Below are 20,161 nucleotides of genomic sequence, written 5' to 3' on the forward strand. Positions count from 1 at the left end.
AAAAAAAAAAAAAAAAAAAAAAATCTTAAAAAAAAAAATCACTGTTAAAAGCGAAGGTTTTTAAATTTTTTATATATTCTTTAAAAACGAAGTTTAAATAAATAAACTTTTCAAATGACAATCCAGGACAGCGGACCGGACTCCTAGAGGTGATCATGGCAGTAATGAGGTTCATTTTAGGAGTTTGTGAAGTAAAATTAAATCAGATTCTAAGTTGGTGCTCCACATCACCATGCTCTGAATATAATTCCTAAATAATTTACTTAAAGTAGCAGATCTGAACTTGACAGATCTCATTCATCTGATTTATCAATGGACTCTTTCTAATGGGAACATATTAGAGATGTGGACTGCCTGAGACAAGGTGTTCAAGGAACTTACAACACTATTAGCTTTTAGAATGCTGTAAGGTGGAATTATGCATGATATCATGATGGGCCTAACTACTTTTAAGTTATCCTTAAAAACTATATTAAATTTGTTTCTAAATTCCATTAGACATCAACAAATCAAGAACATGAATTTCAAAGTAAAAAACTACAGAGGACTTTATAAATACCTTGTCATTTAAAATTTAAATGAAATTTCACATACTAGTTCAATTTACTTTTGAATATAGTAAATGTCCAAACTATAAATTCTGCTTATAAATTGGCCTGTTAGAACTCTAAACACATTTCACATTGAAACACTTAGCGCATACACTGCCAAATCAGAGCACGAATCTTTAACGTAAGTAAAGCAACATATTTGTGTAATTAAAAACTGTATGTTGCAATGTGACCAATTAACAGATCAAACAAAATAGTAGTATAAGTTTATCTTCAATGTGGGCTTGAGAAAAAGCAGGTATAACTGTTAGATGAAATTACATACACCAGGAAGCCTCAAGTAACCCAACTGTCCAGTACAGGATGGCAGATACCCACAACCTGCTACCCTTCTACCTCTTTCTCATCAAGGACAGGGCTTAAACAAAAAAAAAACAAAACAAAAAAGGGCTCCTACAACACTCCAATCTCAAAGTTTGAAACCCCACACAGCCAAGAAAGACTATGGACTTCAGCTTAAAGGTACCTTCTCTTCTTTTCCACTCAAATGTTCCAAATGATAGTGAATGACCAAAAAAAAAAATGGTAGTAAACCAAAAGGACCAACAAGGGAAAGGAGACAGAAGCAAACAAGAAAACAACAAATATTTTGAAAGCAAAAAGCAAACGGGAAAGTGGTAACTTAGCAGAATGGATGAAGTGATGACATGAGTGCTATGGAGTGGGCACACTGATGAGAAGAACTTATACACCTCACAGAACCTCCAGAAGACTCAATACTGATAGGTGACAGATGTTGAAGAATGTGGGGGTAAGGCCCTGAGCTAAAAACTGGGATAGTGATAGAGAGTATAAAGAACACTCCCACGGACCAGGCCCAGAGAGGAACTCTATAAACTGGAACACTGGAGCAGAAGGATGGAAGGTGGCAGAAGAAAGGTTTCTAGAAAAAAAGGGGGAGGGAGGAGGATTCAAAAACTGAGAAACATTTAAGTGTTTGGAAAATTTACTGATGGGTGTTTGAAGAATTTGGAAAAAATTCACAATGCATACATAAACAAAGCAAATGAAAACACAAGGAAATTAGTAATTCCAGGAAAAATGAAAAGTTATAAAAGAAATGAAACATAACCTTGTATACTGCTTGGCTGGAGGGAATATACGTATATTCATAATAATAAACAATGAGTACTGATTTAACAAAAAATGTAATCATACAGGAAGGAGGACAGGGAGAGGTTACACAGAAATGGGGCCCAGGTGTTGTTATCAGAGTCCTAGTCCTCAACTACTGTAAAAGGAGAAGACTATATAAAGACTATATAAAGAATAAGCACAGTGTTCTGAATTGTCATAGTAAATACTACCTAAAGGTGTAAAGTAGATGCTTAAAGGAGAGGAGGTAGGAGGGGCACTGCTCTTTATCCTTCTAAGTCTGGGCACTATTAGATTAGCTGAGAATTTATTACTTGGATGAAAACAAACCTTTAGTAAAGATTGAGCATTTCCTGGTATATCCTCCAAGGGCATCAGAAAAGGTAAGAAAAGGTTAACTGTTCTTTATGACACCAAATTATACTTCCAAACATTTCTTTACTGTAGAGTTAGAGGTGAGGGCGACTAAACCTTCAGGTTACACAGGATGTGTAAGTGTGTGAGTGTATTAACTAACAAAAGAGAGATAGACAAACTGCCTATATTGGAACTGACCCGAGTTTAAAATATGGGGCTTCTGGTAGCAATTTTAGAACAAAGTAATTCTGACCAGTGGTCCCACTGAGGACAAATAGAAAAGCTGGTGAAATATAATAAAAACACATCTGCTCAAAGGCAGAGAAAGCTTATAAGATGATGAAGAATTAGCAGCTCAAGTTCTGGGAGAAGATGGGAATTCAGACAGACGAGCCTGTGGTTCATCTTTGAGTCATCTTAGTTCTTGATATTACATTAAGGAAATCTCAGAATTCTAGTGACTCCAAGCAGTTGGCAGAGGAGAGAAAAACTGAAGATTAATATCCTTAAAGGGAGAAAAAAGGCAAAAGAAGAAAAGGCACCAGTAGTGTGGGGTCAGACAATCACCCTAAGACAGGTCTTCAGCGGTATTTTGTCTGGGACAGTTTGCTTACTGGCCAGAGTTCTTGATAGAGGGGCATTTTGGTAATTTGTAACTACGTTGTTTAATGCAAACTTCTGAAAAGTAGCTTGTAGTCAACACTTGCAATTCTACACATTAAATCCACCTTCATTTTGTTCTAAAAAGAGTAAGGCAATTTTAACTCACTTTTCCAATTCCATTTTTCTTATCTGTGACTTATTGCTGCAATTGTTACATGGACCAAAATGGGCAGCATTAAGTGGGTGCCACTCAGGGATGACATTTGTAAAAGTGACCAGATTCTTCGTATGTCTGCAAAAAAAAGAAGACATAACTTAAGTTCATTTACATCAATTTAAACCAATGCCTAAACCTTGGTTTGTTTATTCATACTTTCCTATTCCTCCCATGTAATAAATACGCCACTGTTCCTTCCAAACCATAGGAAAGCTCTCTGTGAAGCCTCTTCACCATAATTATGTGTATTTTTTCAGTTGTGAGATGAAGAAAATGTTCAAACCAGGATTTCTCAAGAGCAATACCACTGACATTTTGCACTGGGTAATTCTTTGCCGTGAGGCATTTGCCCTGTGCACTGACAATGTTTGGCATCATCCCTGGCCTCTACCCACTAGATGCCACTAACAGCTCCAAATGTAGCAACCATTAGCTCCAAACACTGCTAAATGTCCCCTGAGGTGCAAAACAGCCCCTAGTTGAGAACCACTGTTTCCAAATTTATTAAGAGCTCACCCCTTACTTACAAAATTCACATCTGGCTATCCATATTGACAACCGAAAACGAAAAAAGGCATTTCCAAATATATAATCAGGAATACATACAACTCAATTTTCTTGATCTTTAAAAAATTAGAATACTAGTTGTGAAGTAATTTTATTTTCATAGGTTACAGAAGTTCTAAATTTGCACTTTAGCCTAAATACTTGACAGCAACAGACACCTAAAAAGATGATACTTAAAGATGTACACTAGGGGCGCCTGGGTGGCTCAGTCGTTAAGCGTCTGCCTTCAGCTCAGGTCATGACCTCAGGGTCCTGGGATAGAGCCCCGCATCGGGCTCCCTGCTCAGCAGGGGGCCTGCTTCTCTCCCTGCCTGCCGCTTGTGTTTCCTCTCTCACTATAGCTCTCTCTGTCAAATAAATAAATAAAATCTTTAAATAAATAAAGATGTACACTATATCTCAACTGGATTCACTTTAATAAAAATACCTTTAAAAGAGCAATTAATTACCTAAAAAACACTAGTTTTTTTTTTGTAAACAAATACTGTTCAATCAAGGTGAGATAAGCAGAGGCTGTTACAAATATACCAGTTCTCAGGGAAGCTAACATTTTAAAAGCGAAGCAGTGTAAAGTTATCACTAAAACTGAATGGACTTCTTTCTACTAAATTCTTGCTTCTCACAGACGACTGCTGAGTAAAGGCTCCTGTATTTTAGGCTATAAAAAGGAGTCTGTCTCAGCAAATAAATGTTAATGCTCCACATGACAGCAAACATTTTTGAGCACTTACTATGTGCAAAAGCAGGGTGCTGTGCTAAGCACTCGTCTCCCAAAAAACCCTAAGTGGCAAGTACCATTCTTCTCCCCATCTTACAGATGAGGAAAGTGAAATACAGAGCGCATATCAGATGATAAATGATAGACCTGAGATTTGACTACAGGGAGTCTGACTCCAAAAACCATGTTTTTAAACTGCCTCCAAAATATACTTTGTAAAGCAAGTAAAAGATCTTAAACTGGCCCTAAAAACAGCAGGACAAAACCATGAGTTTGCTGGATATTCTCCCATCAGATTTAGTGGAAATGTTTTAAACTATGATATATATTAAGATGTATTTAATGAAATGCCACTTCATTTTAGCTTTTCCTCTATAACTACTTATTTTTAGAACAAAGGAATTAAAAAAAAAAAAACAAACAGCAAACCCAAATGCCAGTGGCTTCTTTCCCTTGAACCCTCAGAGTTTTTTATATACACCTCCAAAATGCACTTAACATTTTGCATTCAAAGTAACTTAAGGCATCCAACAGATCAAAAATAATTACTAAGTCACTGGCCCTCAATTATGTGTTTATATGTTATCTCCCTAACTAGTCTGAATTTGGCCAGGATAAAGATTATTTTTCTGTTAAGTTCCTGGCACATAAAATATACTCAATGAAAAGCTGTCAAACAACTCAGATGTGGATTTTGGAAAAGCTGTAATTAAGCTGATTTTAATCATCAAGCTTGTTTATATTATTTAAAATCCAGGTGGTGATTTAAGGAGTATACCACAGTGAGCAGGAAAGTCTGAGGGCAAGAAACTTAAGCTTGAATTTTGTCACTTAGTAGTGTGTCACCTTGGGCCTTACCTATTTAACCCCTTTCAAAGTTCACTTTCCACATTTGTCAAATGAGGAGAAAATCAGATTAATTTATATAAATCAATGATAGAAGACCAGGAAATACTCGTTCTTATACTCATAGAAAATTATTTAAGTCCTAGATGAGAGTGAAATGCTTATTCTTACTCTGTTCTAATACTTTTGAGTTAACTGGTTAAAAAAAAGTTTTCTGGTTCTGTTGCTTGTATTCCCTAGGACATTCTCTCAGACTTGACTCTCCTTGACTGACCCCTACATACCAAAAATAATCTCAATTTAGATAATGAGTATCTAAGCAATAGTTTTCTCTCACATTTTTATTTAATAATTTTAAGAGACTCCAAATTTTCTAATTTGCCAGTAGGTAAGAAAAGAGGGAAGGATTGATCTCTATTATAGTGATTTGAATAAATGACCAACAGAACCAGTTTGGTAATCTTTTTAACTGCCAACCAGGAACTTTCTGTGTGATGAAAACTTTCTGACTCCTCTTCCAAAATCTACTCTCTCTATTATGGGCTCAGTGTAAGGAAGCAAAAGAAATCCACTGCTGCTTTCTCCTCCATGGTTCTTCCCAAGTCCCAATCTCAGGGCATAAAATTATAGTGTGTCAATCACGACCCCTCTAATCCTCACCTAAGGGCATCAGGGAAGTAGAAAGTAGGCTGAGACAGCTCATTATGCAAGAGGAGTCTGGCGTGGCTGGTCTCTCATGGAGGAATGGGAGAGCCTAAGTTACCTCTCAGAACCGCTGCCAGCCTCTGGGAGTCTCAAATCATAAAAACAAAACCAAACAAAAACCCTAGTTGCTAACAGAGGAATAAACAAAACACGTATCATTTCAAGGAATTCTAAGAAATATTCTTACTCAGCAGGGAATCCAGAGGGGGAGCTGTGAGGGGACTATACTACTCTTCCCATTTGTCTCCCCTTCCACTGAAGAACTTAAGAAAACTCCTACTAATTAACAATCCAGCAAACCATGGTTTTTTATTCTTCCAGTTTAAATAAGCAAGCAAACTGTAGTTTGTGGAGCTCAATTTTTTCCTTTTAATCTTAACGGTGGGGAGACTTCAAGATATGGTGGGAAATTTTACTGAGCGCAGAAGGAACGAGGGAGAGAGCAGTACAAATGGAAGCAAGTTTTATTCAAATTTTATTATTTGGAACCATTTTCAATAAAATACGTCCATTTTTAAAGAAGAGAAAAACTAACCTATTTTGATACTTGTGTCCGCACTGTGAACATTCAAAGTTCCAAGAGAAAGAATACATGAAGAGCTTTTCAATGAGGGGTTCCATTTTTAAGAGCAGGGGAAGTGCAAACACAGGGCTTTCCATATCACCTTCAAAAAGAAAAGGGAAAATCATTGCTCATAATTAACTGAAAAAAGTGAACAAAAATTATTAACTTACCTTTTGTCTCTACATTCACAGTACAAATAAATGTGAAAATATATGAATATAGGACAGTTAAGTTATTCACAGTTGGGCAAAGGGAAGTGTTTAAGAATCTTTTTTTCCTGGCACCTGGGTGGCTCAGTTGGTTAAGCGACTGCCTTCGGCTCAGGTCATGATCCTGGAGTCCCAGGATTGAGTCCTGCATCGGGCTCCCTGCTCGGCAGGGAGTCTGCTTCTCCCTCTGACCCTCCCCCCTCTCCTGCTCTCTCTCTCTCATTCTCTCTCTCAAATAAATAAAATCTTAAAAAAAAAAAAAATCTTTTTTTCCTCTTAGAGAGAGAGTGCAAGCACACGGAGGGGAGGGGCAGAGGGAGAGGGAGAGAGGGAATCTCAAGCAGACTCCCCGCTTAGCAGGAAGCCTAATGCATGGCTTGATCACAACCCTGAGATCATGACCTGAGCTGAAATCAAGAGTCATATGCTTAACCAACTGAGCCACCCAGGCTACGGGAAGTTTTTAAAGCATTTTTCTAAAAATGTCTATCATAGGAAAGATTTAATTACCACTTCAGTCCCTGTCTTTCATTTTTCTTGGTGGACACTTATGGAAATGTTTTAAGGACAAAAGACCCATACTATCTCCCTCATATCTTTTTTAGCTTTTCTCTGGAAAAAAAAAAAAATCCTCAGAGCTATAACAGCCCTAGGGTATAAAACAAAATTATAATATAGCATTACAAAAATCTTAATAAAGTATTATAAAAACAAAATAAAAATATATAAACAGTTCACCACAAATACCAAAAATGATATATCCATTTTAACACTGTAGAATAATGTCAGAGGTGGACAAAACCATTAAAAAGCCATTTCTGGTCCAACTCTCTTGTTCTATGTGTGGAGAGGACATGACACACAGGGTTAAAGGGCCAGCCTCAAATGTCCCCACTCCTCATCCACCACTCTTCTTAAAATCTTTTAGTCTCATCTTTTAACAATTAAAATTAGGGGTGCCTGGGCGGCTCAGTTGGTTGGGCGTTGGCTCTTGATTTCAGTTCAGGCCATGATCTTGGGGTGTGAGACTGAGCCCCTTATTGGGCTCTGAGCTCAGCAGGGAGTCTGCTTGAGATTCTCCCACTCTCCTTCTGCACCCCCCACCGCTCGTTCTCACTCTCTCTCAAATAAATAAATCTCTAAAAAAACCAATTAAAATTAAACTTCAATGACTTTAAGACTAGAGAAGATCTGATTCCTGGTGTCATTAAAACAAAAACTGCATAGTGAATCCAGTCTTCCAGTTTTTGGGATCAACAGGCAAATTAAATAGAAGGATTTACATTCTTCTCTTACACTTGTTCTCCAATTGGAAGTTTCTTACCTTCCTGCCCTCAGGGGAGCTGAGATGCTGCCAAAGAATTGCAGTCCTTCCCTCCCCTGCCTCCCCAGGACAGTCTCACTTCCATGGTCCAGTTCTCCCCCTAGCCTGGAGCGACAGTAGCCTGGAACTAGGCCAGGAGGAGTCACCTTGGCACGACCCAAAGGCAGAGCAGGAGGTGTTACTGCCTAAACACGCTCTATAAATACCAGGAGGTACAAAGGCTATTTTAACAGTCACCTTTGTGATATAGTCTCACCACTACTTTTGTACAAAAATAAAAATAAAATATTTTCTATAAATAGAAATAAATACCAATCAGTCTCCTAAACAGGAACACACATAGCATCACCCCGCATCTGAACAGTGCATAGTACAGCAGGAGTTTGTAACAGTTACTAGCATTTAAATCTTACTCTACTGTAACTAAATATTAATCGAAAAGTAAATAATTTACACTTCATAATGACAACATAGAATCTTCAGGTCTAAAAATACATAAAGTTCTCAATGAATCAAAATATCATGAAAGGAAAAAAATATCAAAGAAGAGCTCAAACACACTGTTAAATAAGTTATAGGTGTACGGATCATTTTAGGGAATTTATGTAGCTCCTAATTGATCTTAATTATTTTCCTTTGTTTACAAATTTTATGGGTATTAAGCATAAAGCATCCACTAGAGAACATATAATACCAATTAATTCCAATTTTTATAACCTCCTGCTGAAATTAGTTAAGTGGTTTCTTTGCCTCTAGTATCTTCACCCCAACGCCTATCCAACTACCTAGTTTGCATATTTCCCTAAAATACCATCATTTGCCAGGATACAAATCTTTCAGTGACTCTTTGCTGTCCAGTCAAGTTTTCTCTTCTGTTAATTGCTCGTTAATGTTTTCTGGCCACTTTTCTATCAGGCTGTCCTTTTTTTAAAGTGATGTACAGAATTCTTCACAAGATAGCCAGGATATTACTGCTTTTGTTCTCTATCTTTGCCCAGAGGTTTCAAACTTCAATGTGATCATATCTACCACTATTTTATGTACCTTATTTAAAAAACTCTTCTGGTAAAATATTCACCCATATTTTTTCCCTAAGTTCTATAATTCTGCCTTTCCATGTTTAGGTCTTTGAAGAGGCTGAAGTTACTTCTGATTACAGTGTCGAGTAGGGATCCAATTTCCCCCATCTCAGGAACCAGCTGTCCCAGCACCATTTCCTAGATAGCCTTGTTTTCCCCCACTTACCTGCATCACCATCTCTGTCACACAGTATGATGTAAGCAAAAGGGGAGGGTTTTCATCTGGACTCTCTATTCTGTTCTACTGGTCTGTGTATCCTTACACTGGTACACTTATCTCAAAGACTAAATTACTCTTAAAATTACATAAATAAGTACAAACAACAATATTGTCTTTTTCCTTTAAAAAATTAGACATTAGAGAAAAAGAAAAAATTAAATTGAAGAGAGCAGTTACCTTTGTGGGGAGGTAAGGAAGAAGTGAATTAGAGTACAAAGGGGGCTTCACGTGTATTTGTAATATTTTATTTCTTAAACTGCAGGGAGGGGGAACAGAAAGGATGGCTTATAATGTATTTTTTAAAAACAATAATCAAAATGATACAATGACTGATCTTAAAAATTTAACCAACACTCAGGGTCAGTACAGATTCTCTTTCTCTTTCTTTAGTACTTGAAAGTACATATTAACATTCAGAATAAAGACACACACATTGTAGGATTTTTAAAATGCTCTCCAAAGCAAAGATTAGACTTTACTAGTAAGATCTTAAGCTCCAACATAGCACCTATTACTGCTGAATGAGTAGTATGAACACAAACAAGAGAGGAATTCTATTGTATTAGAAGAGCTGTATGCTTGCCCAATTGCTATGATTGCATAAAATAATAATTTAAAAATTCCTTCTCTGTTACATAGAAAACCAGGCCCAAGGCAGCAGTGGAACAAGATGCAACCTTGTTCCAGATATAATTATCAGGGCTAAGAGGAGTGCTGATTCAGACTGGGGGAGAAACCACTCTTTAATTCAAATGGGAACTGGAGCAGGGACCCTGAATAAAACATCTCAGGTCACTCCAGGAGGGAAAGGACACCTGCAAAATGCACTACGGGAGCCCCTCAGTCTATACTCTGGTAATCTTACAGTAAAGCCTCCTTTGAAATGAGTATCCACCCAACAGATCAGTGGTTTGGGGTAAGAACAGGGGCTGAAGGAGCCTGAAGAAAACTTTTAGGGTGACAGAACTGTTCTCTATCTTGATTATGGTAATGGTTATACACTGTATACACTTAAAAAGGGTTTCACTATTACAGAAATTATACTTTGTTAAAAAGGAAAAAAAAATATTCATCCCATCTGAGAGCCTACCTGATGATAAATTAGAATAGTCCTTTAGACCTAAAGGAAACAATGCCAAAGATTTGGCATATGGAAATTCAGTTTATTATTTTAAGAACAGAGTAAACAAGTATGTAGGAGTTCATGGAAAACAAAATAATAAAACTAGGGAACAGCACAGTGGGACAAAGATACTACCAGGCAAAAAAGACATTGCTTCCAGATACAGTATCTGAGTCTGATGAAATAAATTTTCTGAGAGAAAAATTTGAAGGCATTGATATTTTACATAATTCAATGTGGATATTTAATAGGGGTATCATATATTCTTTACTACAACACAATATTAACAGAAGAGTCACTACAACAATAAAGAGAAATAAAACAAAAAGACACTACCCTTGGAAAAAAAAATCACCAATGACTCTATTTTGCAACACTAAACAATTTTTCGAAAGCCCCAGGATTCTAGCACCCTAGCTCTACTCTGCTCCAAGGCTAAAAGCCAAATCATAGAGAACAAAGCAGGTCTCATTCTTCTGCCCTTTTGAAAAGTAAGCAAAGCTTTCCCAAAAGTATACTTCTCCTCATATTTTATTGATGAAAACTGTACCATATGTCTATTCCTAAACCAATCACTGGCAAGGGAAGTCCGATTACTATGGTTGGTTTAGATTAGAGATTCTCAACCCTGTTCATCCTTAAAAATCACACAGGGGCTTCTAAAAATTGCTGATACCTGAGCTCCATCCCTGAGATTCTTATTTAATAGACCCCAAGCATTTTTCAATCCCCTAGGTGTTTTTAATGTACAGTCAAGGTTGAAGATGCTGAATTAGTCTACTGGGGGAAAGTACTGGAAAAGCAACCAATGGTGTCAACCCCTGAGTAACCACCTGGTTCTGAAAAATGCATCCACTTTTAAGGGGTGGAACACAAGCCTATATATTTATATGGAACAACAACTCTGCCCACCAATGATTTAACCAACGGTAGGCTCCTAAATGAAACTACACAGATTCTCTCTCCCAAGAATCGAATCACCCCAAATAATAAAACAGTATTATATTTTCTTATGATAAGTATTTCTTTATGGTAAATGAGTAATACAGTTAAATAATACAAATTACTTACCTAATGTGCATCTAAGTTGAGGTTGAAGCCTAATGAAAATTTCATCTCTGACTTCATTCAGACAGGTCTCCATCTTTGCAAATATTTCTGAAGTAAGAAATGAAACATAGATTATCAATTTCTTATCAATCTCTATCTTTCCACAGAAAATTAAGACATTACCAAGAATGGAAGTTCATCAGAGTCAATAAATTTAGCAGAGACAAAATGGAAAAGACAAAATTTCCTTAATTCTTATTCCTCTCTCTGTGCCATATATTGCCCTAATATTCCCTCAGCCCAGTATCATTAGTTCCAACTGCATGAGCCAACATCATTGTGTTTGAGTAAATCTCAGTAAAAGCCTTTCTCATCCAAATAATCACAGGCCTAGCAAGAGATCTATGCTTTCAGATATTCTGCCTATCTCTGAAACAGCTGAAGCTATGTCTTTACATGTGATTATTACTCATGCTAGAGACAACATCTACTCATTTATTTCTTTGTATAACTTTTATTACTTCACACGAATTTGCTTCATTAAAAACTCTGCAGATAAGTTATTACACACCAACTGAATCACAGTTTTATTAACCATTCACCTAGTGCTGGACAATTAAGTTGTTTCTTTTTTCACTATTATAAATACTATCATGATAAACATCTTTTGGGCACATACCTATCCATGTTTTTGTTCATTTCTTTAGGGTTAAAGTACTCAGAATTATTGTGTCAGAAAACCAGCCCCCATATACATCTCACTCTAGTTATTAAGCTACAAAAGATTTCACACACACACACACACACACAAAAAAGATTGCACCAAAATCTCTTATAATTCATATAGCCTGATCATGCTGTTGATATGTTTTATTAGGAAAATATCTGGATTCTCCTATAATATGAAGTAAGCATTAACCAGAATTTTTATTTGACCATGCCAAAAAAAAAGAGAAAACTTAAAATTCAAAGTCAACTTAAATGCAATTATAACCATATTATAAAAACTGTAATTATTCTGTAAAAAATTAATATGATTGAATATATAGTATGGGTGAAATAAAGAGAATTAAGAGTACACTTACTGAGTAACGTATAGAACTGCTGAATCATTTCATTGTACACCCAAAACTAATATAACACTGTATGTTAATTATGGCTCAAAAAAAAAAAAAAACTACAAAAAATAAAGTGGCTATGCTTTATAAAAAAATTAATATAATTAAAATTAATTCAACATTCAAGTCAAAATTTGAACAAGAAATATACTCTTCTGTAATAATCAATTGAACTGTCACCTAATTCAGTATTGGGTTCCCATAATTATATAGAACAGGAATACAGAGAAGGAAAGGCAGAACAAAAATACTTATAAAAAACTGAATTTTAGGGGCGGCTGGGTGGCTCAGTCGTTGGGTGTCTGCCTTCAGCTCGGGTCGTGATCCCAGAGTCCTGGGATTGAGCCCCGCAATGGGATCCCTGCTCGGTGGGGGCCCTGCTTCTCCCTTTCCCACTCCCCCTGCTTGTGTTCCCTCTCTCATTGTGTCTCTGTCAAATAAATAAAATCTTAAAAAAAAAACAAAAAACAGGGGCGCCTGGGTGGCTCAGTTGGTTAAGCGACTGCCTTCGGCTCAGGTCATGATCCCAGGGTCCTGGGATCGAGTCCCACATCGGGTTCCCGGCTCAGCGGGGAGCCTGCTTCTCCCTCTGACCCTCTCCTCTCTCATGCTGTTTCTCTCTCGCTCGCTCTCCAATAAATAAATAAATAAAAACCTTTAAAAAAATAAATTAATTAATTAAAAAAACAAAAAACAAAACAAAACTGAATTTTAGGGGCGCCTGGGTGGCTCAGTCGTTAAGTGTCTGCCTTCGGCTCAGGTCATGGTCCCAGGGTCCTGGGATCGAGCCCTGCATCAGGCTCCCTGCTCGGCAGGAAGCCTGCTTCTCCCTCTCCCACTCCCCCTGCTAGTGTTCCCTCTCTTGCTGTCTCTCCCTGTCAAATAAATAAAATCTTAAAAAAAACAAAAACAAAAACAAAACTGAATTTTAAAACTTGCAAAAAATTCAATCTCGAAGAAACTCAAGTTGAAACAATTATTTCTTATCTAACAAAATTGTAACTTTTAAAATGTTTATACTCAAAGGTGATCTGAGTGCTCTGGGATGCCTTCTTTTACATATGAAAATGGAATTACATGTTTATATAACCCTTTTGGAAAGCCATTCAGAAAGACTCTTTATATTAAAATTTTAATATCCCTTCTAGGAGATAATCGGCAATAGATGGATTCAAAGGATAGATGGATTATATGTCATGGTGTTTATTCATAATTGCAAATAATAATAAGCAGCCTGAATGGTCAACAATGGGGAAAAATATATAAGATTTATATAAAAGATTGCATGACCAAAGACAAGTTGAATAAAGGTGAGGATTCTTATACTCCCAGACAGCAATACCAAATAACCCTGGTAATTAAAATAGTGTAGTACTGACACTGGGACAGATAAAGTAACCAAGAAAACAAAAACTGAGAGTTAAGGAACAGCTGCCCACATATATGGAAGGCTATATAACAAAGGTGGCCTGGCAGATCAGTTGAGAAAAATGTGGAGCTAGGAGCTAGGAAAAACTAGTTAGGCAATGGGGGAAAAGGGGATGACTATCACACACAAAAATTAACTTCAGCTGAATTAAAATTCAATGTCAACAACAAAACTTTGACTTTTCAGTGAAAATATAGGTGAATGACTTTCTAATCTTGGAAAGATTCCTTTTAAATGTCAGAAGTATTACTAGCTACAAGAGGAAAGATTAACAATTTCTGCACATCAAAAGATATCTTTAAAAAAGTAAATACACAAGATACAAACTGGGAGATTTAGCAACACGTATCTGACATAAAGATAGCAACAAAGACATACAGAAATTCAAACAAGTACATGGTAATAGAGCAAATAACAGTAAGACACAGACATTTCACAAAAGAGGAAACATATGATCAATTTTACACTTGAAGAGCTGTCCAACCTCTTCAAAATTTGAGAAAGGCAGAGAGGTGGGTGGCGGATGGGTTAAATAGGTGAGGGAACTAGGGAGTGCACTTGTGAGGAGTACTAGGTGATGTATGGAACTGCTGCATCACTGTACTGTATACACCTGAAACTAATATAACTGTGTTAACTGAATTAAAATAAAAACTTAAATAAAATAAAATTTGGGAAAGGCAAATCAAGACCATAAACCATTTTACATCATTCAAATAGCAAAATTCTCCAAGTGTGAAAATAACCAAGGGAGAATATATGGATCAGGGCTCTCTTACACAATGCTAATGGGAGTAGATTGGTACAACCAGTTTGGAAAACAATTTGCCATTATCTTGTAAATCTGAACTTAGAGCCTATGATTTAAGATTTTATTTGAGAGAGAGAGAGCCATGCGCACATAAGAGGGGGAAGAGGGAGAGAGAAAATCTCAAGCAGACTCTGCGCAGAGCATGGACCCCAACACAGAGCTTTGATCCCATGACCCTGAGACCATAACCTGAGCTGAAATCAAGTTGACTTTTCAGTGAAAATATAGGGGAATGACTTTCTAATCTTGGAAAAGATTACCAACTGAACCACCCAGGTGCCCCAGAGTCTATGATTTGATCCCATTCCTATGGTATACCCAAGAGAAACTCTATTTGAGCCCAAGAATAGTCACAGCAGCACTATTTATAATGGCAAAAAACAACACAGTGACAGGTAAATGAATAAATATACTGATATATTTACACAATGGACATCTATAGCAATGAAAAATAATGAACCACCAATACAAGCAGCTTCACAGATAAATCTTTATAGAAAGAAAATACAAAGGGGCACCTGGGTGACTCAATCAGTTAAGCAGCTGCCTTCAGGGTCCTGGGATCAAGTCCCACAGGGAGCCTGCTTCTCCCTCTCCCTTTGCTGCTGCTCCTGCTTATACTCTCTCTCAAATAAATCAATCTTAAAAAAAAAAAAAAAAAAGGAAAGAAAGAAAAAAAGTCCCAGAAGACTACTGTACAATATCCTTTTTATTATGTTCAAAACAAACTAAAGTAGGCAATATATTGTTTAGCAATACATATGCAAAACAAACTATTTCAAAAAAGAAACAATAAAACACATTTCAGGGTTAATTACTTTTGCAGGGGAGATGGAGCGTGGGATGGGAGGAACACATAAGTAGATTAAGTTATTGGAAATATTTTAATTCTTTTGGGTTGGGAGGTGGGTTCATAGGTATCCTATTTTATAAGAAAAAAATAATACATAACCCTCATTGTGAATAAAGATGGTTGGGAAACTGTGGAATAATGAGTGATTTGTAGCTGTATCTTTTCCATGTTATGAGACAAAACTGAACATTAACTTTTTTTCTTAAGATTTTATTTATTTGTCAGAGAGAGAGAGAGAGAGAGAGAGGGCACAAGCAGGGGAAGCGGCAGTCAGAGGGAAAAGCAGGCTCCCTGCTGAGCAAGGAGCCCAATGGAGGGCTCGATCCTAGGACCCTGGGATCATGACCTGAGCTGACGGCAGATGCTTAACTGACTGAGCCACCTAGGCATCCCTGAACATTAACTTCTTTAAAAGTAAAAGAGAAATAAATTATTATTACCAACCTTTAATTCCATCCAACTGATTGGTATGCAGGAGCTTATTGGCTTGGTTATACTTCATAAACAACTGCCAGAACACAGAGTCCTCATTAGAGTACAGGTCAGTCACAGTGTTTTTTAACCCTTCCAAGTGCACCAATGCTGACAGAATACAATCTAACCAACAGAAAGAATTAGCGTTTTTCCACTGGACACATAAAGACTGGCAAAGTGATGTACATTTGCTCTCCAGTGGCATTTCCAGTTCAGACGTGCATCCTTCATTTTGAGGAGAAATCCCTCCAGTTCCAGAAACATCAACTGTAGTAGGATATTCTTCAGCAGCCATGTCCGTATCAGCCTCCAAAATCTCATTCTGTTCCAAGGAATCAGCTGTCCTAACTGGATTCTGTGGACCACTGTGTGGTAAATCAGGTAAGTGAGATGAGGTTTCATCATATGCTTCTCCATTATGTTTGCTGTTCAAAACTTGTCCACCATCAGTAACAGTATGATTTTTAGTCTTTTTGGCATTTGCTAAAAGAGGTAAATCTTTATAGTTGGTTTCCAAGAACTTTCTTTTTTGAGGCTTATTTGTAGTGTGACAATCTTCCAAATCAGGAGAAATTAAGTTATTAAGTGATTTAGAGCCCAAAGGATAGATGCACTAGAAAGAAAAAGAAAATGATAACTACAAAAAATTCAAATAAGCTCAAGTTTTATAGTACAATTGCTACGTCATGAAAAATATGTATAAAATTTTAGCATCAATACAATTGTACCAATCTAAATTTAAAGGAACTAGGAATAAACAGCTATTAAATAAAAATTTTGGCCCCCCAAAGCATAGTTTTCCCTAGTTAATTTGAACAATCAAGGGTTTAATCTGATCCACACTAGAGGAAGCTAAGAAGGAAAACATACATACTTTTAATAAAAAACCTAATGTTTAGTGAATTAACAAATTTCAACAATTTAAAGAAACATGCTATGATGAGTGTTATTCTTTTTGGGACAGGTACACCGCATAACATTAAAAACTGGAAAAGTATTTTCATTTTGGGGGGCAAGTATTTTCAAATAAAAAAACTGCATTAGTAATTTCTGTGTTTCTTAATTTCAAAACAATATTAATCTGAGAGCATATCAGCGTTATCAATTTTACATCCTTATTGGATCTAAGGATCAAACTGGCCGAATTTTAACAACTTCATCAAATCTTATTATGTATTAACATAATTTCAGCCAAATATCAAAAGTGTAGACAAATCACCAAAATAACCAATTTTCCCCAAGTCTGAAACCTAGGAAGATATTTTAAAAGACAAATTCAAGAAATCTAATAGACTATGTGTCCTCATTTAAAATAATGCCTTCTTCTACACAAGCCTGGTAACTGCTACCTTGGTGGCCTCTACTGAACTAAAGAACTATCCCTCCTGCTATTCATGCCCTGGCAGAGTCAGGCCTCTGCTGTACCACTCTGGGCTAAGCCATGTGACCAGCTTTGATGGGATGTTCACAAGCATGATCCATGTGGAAGCCCGATAAGCATGGGCTCATTGAGCTACTCCTTTTGGAGCCTTCCTTCTGGAACACTCCTTCTTAAAGAAGTCCCATCCATTATACTGTGAGGAGCCCAATTAGCCTCATGGAGAGACCCTCATGGAAAAGAACTGAGATCGTGGCTGACTGCCCGAGCTGAGTTCCCAGTTGGCAGCTAGCACCAACTGCCAGCTATGTGGACATTTTAGGTTTCCTAGACAACAGCAGGTGAAATGTAAGAACCACCTGGGCAACCCACAGAATCATGAGTAATGCTAAGTCAAGCCATTAAGTTTTTTTAGTCACTAGGTTGTGAGCAACAGATACTGAAATGCACTAAATCCTCTTTTTAAGTACGGTTTCTTCTATACAAATAAACACTATACTCATAATATTGTACTTATGAAATTCTTTAGTTTAATAGGATAAGTTCTGGATTCTTCTCACTGTTACCAACTAGTAATGCACTCGCCATCAACTAACAACTTGACCCTCAACATTATACCTTGAGATTATTTCCTAAATCCTACCATTTGTCAGAAAACAGAGAACACTTTAAAACAATAATAATTTTGTATTCATAGTCATAGACCAGTATATATCCAAAAAAACATGAAAGCAAAAAAATGAAAGATCTCAAAGAGGTATCTGCATACCCGTATTCATTATAGCATTATTCACAACAGCCTAGAGGTGAAAGCAACCCACATATCCATGAATACACAGATGGATAAAGAAAATGTGGTATACATACAATGAAATATTATTCAGCCTTAAAAAGTAAGGAAATCTGTTCACAGACTACAACATGTATAAATATTGAAGACATTATGCTAAGTAAAATAAGTTAGTCACAAAAGGACAAATACGGTATGATTCCGCTTATATGAGGTACCCAGAGGAGACAAATTCATAGAGACCAAAAGTAGAATGGTGGTTTCCAAAGCACGGGTGGAGGGGAAAAGGGGAGCTGTTATTCAGTGGGTACAGAATTTGAGTTTTTCAAGACGAGAAAGTTCAAGAGATCTGTTGCATAATAATGTGAATATACCTAACACTCCTGAACCGTACACTTAAAAATGATTAAGATGGTAAATTTCACGTTTTTTTTAATAATTAAAAAATTTTTAAAAAACAAAAAAAATTAAAAAAATCTTTATCGATCTCAAGCAGAGTCAAGATCATGGTGTCATATCCGACCAGCACCCCTACTTAATTAAAAACAATAAACAATAAAGGGCCCTGGAGCTGCAAAATTTAGTGGCCTAGATGATTTTCCCCTACATTATTTGCAAATGTCTCATCTGACTTTTCTATCTATAATTTGTGCTCCAGTCAAAGGGCCAATTTAAAATACAATTTGTCCTTGCCCCATTTTTTCTCTTTTATAAATGGTTTTCAGATTTTTATCTCTTTATACCTCGACTTTAGTATCTACTTTGTATTTATAATGAACATATGCCATTTTTGTAACTAGAAGTTTTTTAACCTGTCTTCAAAAAAAGGAAAGTCATAAAATGATAATACATAGAGTATTAATTTTTCCATCTAGCCCAACCATGCAAAAGCATTTAAAATCTAAGGCTGAAAAAATCTAATGCTGCCTCTTTCACTGATTTTTTGAGCAGCTTAAATACATTCCCGTTTTCCTATAAAACAGAAAAAGGAAAACATTGCACATTACCTTATATTTGGAAAAGTATAAGGTATGCCAAAAACAAACTATAAAAACATTTACAAAAAAAATAATTTACATTCATTTTACAAATGAAGAAAACCAAGAAAATGAGTGTTTTCTCTGACATCTTAAGACTTAAGAGCCTTATAAATTTCATGTTTTTTTAAAAAAACTAAATAAATGTTCCAATAAAAGACTAATGGAATACTCAAAAAAAAAGATAAAAAAAGATAAAACTCCCTACACTTGGAAAAAACTTGAGTTTCAATTTATTAATTTGGAAGCAGAGTTTGAATCTTACTTCTTTTTTGAAATCAAGAAACTGCTGATTAAGAGGGGTTTCCCATGTGGTTCTTTGCAATTTGGCAAGTGAAAGCAGAATGTTCTGTGGAGTTCAAATTTTATAATAAAAAAAAATTAACAAATTAACAAATTGATTCAAAGGTCTTATAGACCAGGGATCAGCAAACTTTACCTGAAAAAGGCCAGATAAATATTTTAGGCTTTTTGAGCTAGTCAAGGTCTCTGTTATAACTACTTAAATCTGCCATTATAATACAAAAACAGCCATAGACAATGCAAAAATGATTGAGTATGGCTACATTCCAATAAAATTTTTCTTATGGACACTGAAATTTGAAATTCATATAATTTTCATATATTACAAAATAGTATTCTTTTCATTTTTGCCTAATCATTTAAAAACCTAACTATTGTTCTTAGCTAGTGGGTGTCATATAAAGAGTTTGCTAACTCCTGGTGTAAACCAATCTACTTCACAAAATACACTGGGCCCTTACTGAATAGAATACTTCCTAAAAATTAGATCAATAATTAAAGTTCTTTTTTCACATCTGCAAAGTATATGCTTAGAATTCTTGGTTGTATTTTTCCTCATCACTTAAAAAAAAATGCTTCAAATCTCAAAATGCAAATAAAACCTCTAACTTTAATAGCTATAACCTAATGTCCTGAGAACAGGGACTTCTTTATTATGGCAGTCCATGGTTAAAGAACT

General features: G+C 36.1%; 1 protein-coding gene across 2 annotated transcripts in view; it reads right to left on the reverse strand.

Annotated features, from left to right (window-relative positions):
- Positions 1-20,161, reverse strand: part of USPL1 (ubiquitin specific peptidase like 1) — a 34,068-nt gene that overhangs the window by 7,383 nt on the left and 6,524 nt on the right. For both annotated transcript variants that reach the window (XM_035003600.1, XM_035003602.1), the window contains 4 exons: positions 15,945-16,587; positions 11,311-11,397; positions 6,255-6,384; positions 2,833-2,958 (listed from right to left, as the gene is read on the reverse strand). In XM_035003600.1, coding sequence (XP_034859491.1) covers positions 2,833-2,958; positions 6,255-6,384; positions 11,311-11,397; positions 15,945-16,587 — 986 coding nt within the window. The remainder of the gene's footprint in view (positions 1-2,832; positions 2,959-6,254; positions 6,385-11,310; positions 11,398-15,944; positions 16,588-20,161) is intronic.

This window comes from Mirounga leonina, unplaced genomic scaffold (genome assembly GCF_011800145.1).
Source record: "Mirounga leonina isolate KUSES-001 unplaced genomic scaffold, KU_Mleo_1.0 Mir_127, whole genome shotgun sequence".
NCBI classification, from domain to species: domain Eukaryota; kingdom Metazoa; phylum Chordata; class Mammalia; order Carnivora; family Phocidae; genus Mirounga; species Mirounga leonina.